This window comes from Homarus americanus, unplaced genomic scaffold (assembly GCF_018991925.1).
Source record: "Homarus americanus isolate GMGI-L3 unplaced genomic scaffold, GMGI_Hamer_2.0 scaffold28, whole genome shotgun sequence".
In the NCBI taxonomy this organism is placed as follows: domain Eukaryota; kingdom Metazoa; phylum Arthropoda; class Malacostraca; order Decapoda; family Nephropidae; genus Homarus; species Homarus americanus.
Window position 1 is genome coordinate 5,411,860 of NW_024742238.1, and position 10,640 is coordinate 5,422,499.

Genomic DNA, 10,640 nt, shown 5'->3' on the forward strand with positions numbered 1-10,640 from the left:
CCAAAATTCACAGTTACAGCTAAAACCTAACTCGTACAAGCTACTGCCATGCTAGGGAGACGAAGCATCAGGTCACTCTAAGCTTACATTACGATATCACATATAGAATTACACTTAAGATTACTGTCATAAAAATCACAAAACCTGTCCATTACTCCGCCCTGCACCTCAGTGGTGATTGGTGGTCTTGGGTGTCTGATGCACTCTCATTGGTTGTTTTAAAGGGATGAAAACGCTGATTGGTAGAGTCAAACGAACTTGTGATTTAAATCTAGAACCTTAATTGGCTGGATCTGATTTACACCAAACGTCCGCTTGTTTGATTGGTTGCACCCTTAGAAAATGAATCGGCCAGCGTCCACTACAACTCCACCACCACGATAAACATCAACACTGAAGCTACAGTGATGGAGTAACAAAAATTCCTATAAAAATACAATCAAATCTTCCTCATCACAGAGCCTGGGTCCAAAGGGAGACTGTCACAACTTTGATATAATGACCAATTTACAACTTTTTATGATTAACACTGACCGGGAAGGTTTTTTTTTTCCTTTTAATAACCAAAAAAAAAAAAAACGATGGATTGCTGATTTTTGTTTCGGTGCCCTTAACTGTCTGCCAGGGTGGGCGGTCAAGCGGACACCACCACTGTCCAAGAGTCGCTGGTTCGTGTCTAGCACACAACAGTCGACCCAGTTGAAAGGGGTCGCCTAACTTGACAGTAGGAGTAGTGAAGGCGGTTGAATGTAGTGCCGGCTACACTACCTCCTTGTGTACCGAAGGCTTATGTTCAGTGCACTGCATCCACACTACCCCTAACAGCCGTCAGGTTTATGACACCCACCTTCAACATACTGAGAACCTGTCATGTATACAGGTAAATCAAGGTGAAAATTGTTTACTAGACAGTGTCATTAATAACGTGAACTAAAGGTATAACTATGGGCATTTTCCTCTTGGTGTAACGTAGGCCGTATTAGAGGCCCTCACAGTGTGTAGCCCCACACACGGGAGGCTGACACTTGCAGTACACGACTTGAAAGACAAACCACATAATGTTTCTAACTTCTTTAAATTAATATAAACACGGTTGTATATATCTTCACGTATAACATAATAACTACCAACCTCTCTACCATGGCACACGCTCCCACACTCAAATATTCGTGGGTTCAATTTCCCCCTAAATAAAAGAGAACGTCTCACTGGTTCTCTTAGACTAAGATTCGTGACGTCATCGGAATGGGCGTCGATAGTACACACAGACGATCATAATCATAATTCAAATAATCTACACAGCGAGAAAACTACATCAATAAACAAGACATTAAGGATAATTTTTGACCCGGCGGAGGCTTTTGAACACTGGAACACTTTTAACAGCAGCCTAGAAGCAATCTCTTTAATTACGGGCAAAAGTTTAACGAACGAATATTTGAGAATGAGACCGTGAAGATTAACTAGTAAGTGCACTAGATATACACCAGCCATTGGAAGGTCAAAGTTTTATACACAAGTGAGCATCGTCCTTAAATATACGTACAATATGCATCATTAGTCCACACTCTCAAACACTCACTCGTAAGCTGTTTTTCCTTCCCGTAACTAAGGTTGTTTAAATGTTTCTGATTCACTCGAAAAGTCTTGTTAAATGGCATCAAAATTACACCGAAATTCTAACTTTGACTAGATATTTCTTAATCAGTAAAGGGAAAATATAACGCAGGAAACGTTGAGAATTTGACACCTACAGGTATTTCGTTAAGGTTGTGCGGGGCAGCTGATGTTATGTTGACTAGCAAGACCTAACATGGCATAATCACAGTTCACACGGCTTCTCTTGTCATATTAATTAATGTTGCTAAATCTTAAGAAATAATTTTCTGTTCTTTGGAGGCTGTTATTTGTCGTTTCCCGTTATTACGATGTCATGTTACATTATATAATAAAACTTGTATAATAATTACTTTTTGTTATGATGCTCCCCTACTTTTAACACCCGTAGTTATCATATTATTCCTTATATAATATAATTCAATACAACAACAAGGCATAACATTAAACTCACTAAACTAATGGTGTCGACTTCTCCACATACGTAACTGTCTGTGTCGTCGTAGTTATTGCCTCACCTCATACAATAAACCATTTATTATGACACAACATCTATGAATATACACGTGTGATATTTCAACTCGAACGATACTGGACTTAGCTTTGATTATGTAAGAGTCCGCCATACTAGGCTTGTCCTCTCTCCATGAACACAAGATTCTCAAAGCTTCGTAAATCAGATTTTCGTCTTAAAATGTCGGGATGTGAGAACGCATCTAAACGGGTCGGCTCACTTAAGCTAAGACACAAAGCTGGCAGCCAAAAAATTGACGTCGAAATTGCACTGAGACGCTACCGTAACTAGATGTGTTCTCTGTTATCCGCACGCAAAAATAGTGGTAGTCAACTGTGTTCTTGATTGGCTGACACAAGCTACCCGGAGGTACGCTGAGGAGCCTTTGGGGAGAACGGGTCGTGGGTGTGGGATTCAGTCAGTCAGTCAGAAAATAAGTTGATATATGTAATTGAAGTAGCTAAAAAGACTAACTTACGAACCTTGAGAACCGCGACTAAGGGTTGGGCAGAAATTCCCCCCCTCAAGAAAGCCAACATTCTTACATTGATTGTCATATTTTACGAACTCACAAATGACTTGATACAGTATATCTTGCGACGGATTGTGCAAGTACGGTGAACATTCATGGCCTACGACTGTAATGAGAGGCCGCTGGTGAAGTGGTCTGAATAAACCTCATTCCTAATGAAACAAAATATAAAAAACCTCAACCATTTGAGTTCTCTGTAAAACTGATTAGATTACGCTACGGCCCTTTTAATTCTGAAGCTGATTTGACCAATTTCCATAATGGTATATTTTGTGCTTGACATAGAAGTACATTTGTATATATATATTAATATATTACCCATAATCCCAGTGATCACCCAAACCATAACTCTGTACATAACAAAATAATATCACAATCAACTACTAATAAAATAAAACTCACCGAATATCACCCATAGATAAATTAGCAAGATGTGCTGTGTTAGAAAAAATACCACGATCACGACCACTAAACTACAGTACTACAATGTTGCCTAATGTTCAAACAGCACGAACCAACCAATCACACCAAATGTAACCTGATGATACTGTGGTTGTATTGGTTAGCTTTGGTTGGTTCATCTGCTTTCAAAAAAAGTTTAGCATTCCTGTTCGTGGTATTCTTCCAACAATGGTCAATTAATGACAAAATACTTTGGGAACTTTTAGCAATACCTGACATCACTTGACGTCATAAACAGTATATTATTATTAGTTTCTAGCTGGTCAACGTTATTGGCCAAAAGTGTCCAGGGAATATTATCAGCATCTGGAGAACATTACAGTACGGTAAACTCTGGCAATAGCTCAGGCAACACTCTAATACATCTGGATACACTTAGTTTTAATCAATATAGGCCTAGTGCTAATTTTTACACCTCAACGATGACAGGCATTAAATTATATACAAAACTGAAACTAGTCATGTTATTAGATCGGGGTCATATTTATGCCCTCCCAAAAAAAGAACATTATGCTGTACACATAGTATTAGGTTATTGGGACGAGCCTCAGATGACCCCCTGGCACTAACCTGTAGATAGGTCACTGTACTAGGGGAACAACTATACACCTGGATCTGAACCCTCAAAGGTTCATGAACACCAAGACTTTCCTTCCGCAAAAGATGTCTGAACGCGTCTACGCAACTTACTTCACTTAAATCGCAAAGGTGGACGTAATATGACGCGTTCTCATAGCTCCAGTTAAGGTGAAATATATAAGAAAAATTAAACCGGCATAACCTTTGAGAATTCAGGACCCAAGTGTAAAGGTGTAGTTAAATGATGTAACTTACACCTCATAGTGTCATCGTCTATATATATTTACACTTATTTATACAAGCTGCTGAACCCTCAACACAACACAACGCCCTTCATCTTCCCTTCTCTTTACTCTACAGGGCGAGTCAAAAGTCTCCATACATAGGCAAAATGATCACTTTATTATACAATCACTTGTAAGTCACAAAATATGCTCTAGGTGAGCACCATTACTCTGAATGCACTTACGGAAGCGTTCCTCCCACTCATGGTGAACGCCCGTTGTTATGCGCGCACACGCATCACGAATGCGTTCCTTTAGGTGGTCCGTGTTTGGTATCTTCACCTGGTACACCGTGGCCTTCAAGTGCCCCCACAAGGGGGGTGAGGTCTGAAGACCTCGGAGGCCACTCCACGGGACCACGGCGGCCAATCCAATGAGCCGGAAACTGCTGATCCAGCCACTGGCGCACGCGGATACTGTAATGGGGTGGCGTCCTATCTTGCTGAAATTTAATGATGGCCACATAAAGCATATTTTGTGACTTACAAGTGATTGTATAATAAAGTGATCATTTTGCCTATGTATGGAGACTTTTGACTCACCCTGTATTATTTATTTTTAGGTCAAGTTGATTCGTTTTCATCTGTTCCAAACGTCCTTCACATGTTTCCGATGTTCTTTCGATGTCTGTCCAAATTATTCAAGTTTACCATAAATTTCGAATTTTTCGATTTATTAGTGTTCTTTTATTTTACATTATATTTGATTCGCGTTTTCAATATAATTTTCACCTTTTATTCCTTTCTTTTACCCATTAATTTCACAAATGTTTATTATATATGTTTTCTCAACACTCACATATTTTGCTACTTTCATTTTCCTTCGTTACAGAATCAATATTTTTGAAAAAATATCAATTTCACACCTGTCGAAACGTTTCTTCATTTGTTGATTGTAGTGTTATGGACGTTTAGTAATTTTCACATTTGCTAAGAACGTTTTCACTGTCGTGTTTACTTGAGGCCGTGCCACTGCGACACGACCTTCCTGGGGGATGCCATGATGGCCATCCAGTGTTGCCTTTGGTCATTGCTGCGCACGTTACACCCCAACGCCAGCTTACCCACATATCTATCCTGCTTCTTGTTCTGGTTCTGGTCATGAAGGGAGGATGAGTTGAGGTCCGGGGGCGCCAAGCTGAGCGAGTTGTCGTGGAAGGTTTCGGTGGACTGGAGTGACGCGTCTGAGTTGGTGGGCGTGACGGGGAGCTGAGGGCGCGTGCACACCACCAGCAGGAAGGTGACGTGCTCCACCTATCAGATATAACAAGAAGTGTGATTTGCGTCAACAATGTAAATATAGAGGAAGATTATCGTCAACATTGTTAATAAACGACAAACTCTTGGAGTCAAACAACAAAACCAGAAGAATAAGTGACATGACCAGAAGTATACAGTAAGTCACATAGCCAGAAGTATAAACGAAACGACCAGCCTTTAAGTGACACGACCAGAAGTATAAGTGACATAACGAGAAGTATAAGTGACATGACCAGCCAACAACATACCTGTGACTGAGCCAAGTCAAATATCAGCGTCTCGTTCCATATAGGCGAAGCTGTGTTAGATCTCCAGGTGGTCTTCTTCTTCTTAATGACCCGACCTGACCCACTGATCAGCAGTACCCGGATGTACGGACCTGAGGGGAAAGAGAGGGGTTAGTGTGACAGTTGGATGTACACAAACACACATACACACACACAGCTCCGTCTCGCTAACCACAAAACAACGCCACGCCAGGCAGTAAACCGTCGAATATCCGTCTGACGAAGTATCTCATTGTGGGGAGGAATAGAATGCCTGGCGTTCTTGACTGCTCGTGTTGGCGAAGTGTTTTATGGCACTGGCGTTACGCTGGGTGACGTAAGATAACACCAGCACGGGCAGTAGACGAGCGAAAGTAGGACCATGGTGGCATTTCAGGGTGTGGGACTGAGGTTAGTTGAGAACGCCAGGCGATGGTGTGAGTGTGTGTGTGTTGCGTCCTGACCCTGGCTGACAGCTCTGGGGAGTGACTCGTGGCCTGATTATATTTTCCGCACCTAAATGTGAAGCTTCCGTGGGATGTGGTGACGGTGTTGTCTGTCTGTCTGTCTCACTCTGTTTCATCTGTCTGTCTCCTTATCTCTCTGTCTGCCAATCTCTTTATCTGTCCTGCGTGTACATAAAACAGTTTCCATCCATGAATTAACGCGTCACACACACACACACACACACACACACAGACACAAGAATATGGATGAAAACGAACCAGAAAAGATGAGAAAACAAGGAGAGAAAAGTATACGAAAGAGAAAGGCTGAATAAAAATCAAGACAAAAGATGGTAATAAGAGATCAATTCCTCCCCTTCCCCTATCCCACACCTTGTCCCCTTCTCTAATCCCCATTTATCCCTCCACCCTCCTTTTACCCACCACCCCACCCACTTTTGTCCCACCCTCCTCGTACCCCACCTACCACCCCATTTCATCCTAAAAAAAAAACACACACACACACAAAAACCCCCTCCTCAAACAACAATGGCGTCATAATTACACAGAGACTCTACCTTCCCCTTGAAACAAAATTACAAACACTACAGATTTTTTTTAGCCTTTAATATTGAGGTTAAGTTGTCTAAACCTCAATGGTCGACTGTTTCTTTCATTCAACTCCACAAAATGTCGAGTAAACTGTGGCAGGAATAAAGAATTTTTTTTTCTTTCTTCTTTAACTTTTGTCTGTTTTACTTTACTAAATATCTATATAACTACATGTAAGAGTTGAGGATGTAGATGGTTGGTTGGTCTATGTATTCTCGTATGTATACCAGTTATGTATATCCTGGAGCAAGGTTTAGTGTTGTCTTAATGGTCACTAATTGGTAATGAGTCGAGGCTCTGCTCCATCCATCCATCCATCCATCCATACATACATACATACATCCATACATCCATACATCCATCCATCCATCCATAGAACATGGAACTATACGGATAGATGATTTAAACGTCTGCATGTAAAAGAAAGAGAGAGAGAGAGAGAGAGAGAGAGAGAGAGAGAGAGAGAGAGAGTGTTCGATAATCGTAGTGGTCACAATAGGTGGCCTAGCACGTTCTTCACCCCGCCGATACTCACAGAAGTCCTTAAGGTCGTCCACCACGTTGGTATGCTTGAGGTTCTGGGCCTTGATCACCGACACTGAGAGCCGCTGGGCCGTGGGCAGGTAACTCAACCCGAAAAGCACCTCACCTAGGTCCTGTGAGGGCAGGTAAAGGAATAAGATTAATAATAATAATAATAATAATAATAATAATAATAATAATAATAATAATAATAATAATAATAATAATAATAATAATAATAATAATAATAATAGCAGTTCTATTGCCAGAGTTCCACAGGTAAACTACAATTTAAAAAAATAAATCACATAACAGCATTACGTCGACAGGTATAAATACATTACAAAAGGTAAGATACGGTAAGCGGTAGTCACAGTTTATCAAGAGCTCCATCCACGACAAAAACAGATTCTTAAAAGTTCTTACGTTAAATTTTCCCCTTAACTTGATATGTGAGAAGTTACGACACATAAATATATTTTGAAAGGATTTTATTTTATATTCAAATACGGTCGACTGCCTCACGTTAAGCTAGTGTCAAAATAATGACCAAAACAACATCAAATTTCACCGTGACTTTGCTAGACCTGTTGTATGCTCTCTCTCTCTCTCTCTCTCTCTCTCTCTCTCTCTCTCTCTCTCTCTCTCTCTCTCTCTCTCACACACACACACAAACACATTGTTATGCTTTTCTGTGAATCTTGTGAATAAAGAAAGAGGCAACAAAGAAGAAATATATGACCAACATAAAGAAACATAACATTCAAGTACGGCAATTCTGAGGTTTCGTACGACAATGTAAATATTGCTTTGAGGGGTTACATACCAAACAACTGCCTTTTGTTAATCACATCTAAATTAACTATGAGAATTTATAACAATTAAAAGCTCCAAAAATACATAATTATCAACAGACAAAATCTTATATAATGTTAACTTAGTAGGAGTTAGTTTAGTTACATCTATCGGGGTTATTTTTATTTTTTTTTTTTTATATATATAAAGAAAGACTGGCTGGGAGCGAGGCCAAGTCTTCCTTCATCCTGGAAATAAGAAGACTGCTGCAGAGAATAGAGTTGCCAGACCCACGATAATGGCCGGAAAAGTCGATACCAAGTATGAAGGTAAATAAATGAACCGGGCCAGGACTCTGTGTGTGTGTGTGTGTGTGTGTGTGTGTGTGAATTAAAGAAGGTATGAAGGTAAATAAATGAACCGGGCCAGGACTCTGTGTGTGTGTGTGTGTGTGTGTGTGTGTGTGAATTAAAGAAGGAAAGGGAAGGCAGGCAGAGGAGAGGAGGAGGAGGGAGGAGGAGGAAAATAAACAAGAAGGGAATGGGAATAAAATGGAAGGGAAGGGTAAGGACAGAGAGGAATAGGAAGTAGCGAAGGAGAGAGAGGTGAGATGAAGGAGGAGGGAGAGAGGAGATTCACTGAAGAGAGAGAGAGAGAGAAAACTTATGGAAGGACTGACTTAGTCTCATGTGAAATTAATGTAAATAGAACAGGTGTTATAGGGTATTAGTTTGTGTAAATAGTAAAGTACTGTGTGTGTGTGTGTGTGTGTGTGTTTACAGTGAAGGGCCAGCAGGTAATCAGTGAGAGGCTAACGACCTTCTAATGATGCTAAGGGGGGGGGAGGGAGGAGGAATAGGAAGAAAGAAAAATATGAATAAACAAGGAGGGAAAGAAATGGGGAAGAAATAAAACAAGAATGAGAGAGGAGGAACAGGAGGAGGAGGAGAATGCAAGGTCCTTCTGTGTAGATTTGGCAGAGGATTAATAGTCCGGGGGGGGGAGGTGGTGGGGGTTCTAAGGGGGGGTGGTGGGGGAGTTCTAAGAGAAGTGATGGGGGTTCTAAGGGGGGTGATGGGGGGTTCTAAGGGGGTAGTGGGGGAGGTTCTAAGGGGGGTAGTGGGGGTCCTAGGGAGGGTAGTGGTTAACTTAAGGGGTGAGGGGGTTAATGGATATAAGATGAGTATAAATGTTAAATATATAAAACTACAACTAATAATAATAATAATATTAAACCCTCACCATCGTCGTCATCATATTAAACCCTCACCATCGTCGTCATATTAAACCCTCACCATCGTCGTCATCATCATAAAAGTTATAAATGTCAAACTTAAAAAAATAAAAAATTATCTCAACTTCTTACCAATTTGGCAGGAGCTAAGAAATAGTTTAGCGTGGTCCTCTCCTCCAGTCCAGCGAAGTTTTTGATGTCCCGGAGTGGCTGAGTGACCTCCCCCACCGTCGATGGACTCGCCCATTTGTCCGAATCCATGGCCACCAGCTTCACTACCAGCTCCTGCAATACGAACGAACAATAAATGAACATATTGCAATTGGTTCTTGGTGGAAAATTTCCCCACTGTGGCAAATCCAACAACATAATTTCCCTATTGATAAAAAAAAATCCCCAAATAATTCCCCATTAGACGGGAAATTTCGGGAGATAATTTCCCTATTGGCCAAGATGCCATTTGAGCTCGCTTAAAAGTGTTGAACTTTTAAGTCAATTCTCCGCTTCAATAAAATCTCATTAGCCCCACTGCTTTACTTAAATTACTTTTTTGAATTCCACTTATAAAATCAAAGTATTCTCACATTTCTACTTAAGTGATACAATCCCCTTTACGTATCTTGAAGTCACTGATAAGTTTCGTTCGTATCTTAGAGTCACTGATAAGTTTCTTTAGGTCAATAACATACATATCCCAAATGACAGTCTTCAAAAAATCTCACCTTGATTCATTTTCCTTACATTCTCAGGCTGGATATAAGGTGAATACCCTCGAGTTTCCCAAAGGATCATGAGTTAAACAATTTTCTCTCGTAACTGGAGATGAAAGGATGTGTCTAATGTTGGTTTCTTGCTGTTTACATGTTGCTGGTTACTCAATCATCATCACCACCACCATCACCACCACCATCATCATCATCATCATATTTCTTCACCATAAAAAGAATCGTTCACTTATAATGCTAGTAAAATCTCACCTACAAAACGCCACCATTTTTTCCCACATATCAAGAGGTCTTATTTGCGGGCCACAAATAAGACATCATGTTAGGGTCATTTAACAGTGATTCAATTGATTCTATCGAGCTAAAATTCGTCCCTGAAATAGATAGTTATTTTTTGTCAGTATTTTTGTGCTTTTTATTATATATTTTTCTCCATGTATTTTAGTTTTGTGAATTTTATAATATATTTCCCGAACGAGAAATGTAATTTATGATTCACTTATCCCGTGAAATACCCCAAAATAATAAGATTCCTATCAATTTTAATGTTATTTCTCCTACTATATCACATAAATCGTATCCCGAATCGAGAATACTATTGTTATTGTTGAATTTTACTACCACGATGCGATTTCAACAGAGATTAATAGCGCACTAGTGATCACATATTGGCGTAATAATTCATCCCATTGCACTGGATCTTTGTTTCTGTTCGTATTTTTTTTTTTTTTTAGTATTTGTAGAATTAGATCTTTGGTTATGTTCTTTGGGATAGTCGGTGTTAGTTATCTAG

General features: G+C 40.1%; 1 protein-coding gene across 1 annotated transcript in view; it reads right to left on the bottom strand.

Moving 5' to 3' along the window:
- Positions 1 to 527: 527 nt before the first annotated feature.
- The window catches only part of LOC121876674 (synaptotagmin-1-like), an 81,096-nt gene continuing 70,983 nt past the window's right edge, over positions 528 to 10,640 (bottom strand). The window contains exons 7-10 of the mRNA XM_042382023.1: positions 9,255 to 9,407; positions 7,107 to 7,227; positions 5,496 to 5,626; positions 528 to 5,241 (exon numbers count right to left, since the gene is read on the bottom strand). Coding sequence (XP_042237957.1) covers positions 4,942 to 5,241; positions 5,496 to 5,626; positions 7,107 to 7,227; positions 9,255 to 9,407 — 705 coding nt within the window. The 3' untranslated portion in view covers positions 528 to 4,941. The remainder of the gene's footprint in view (positions 5,242 to 5,495; positions 5,627 to 7,106; positions 7,228 to 9,254; positions 9,408 to 10,640) is intronic.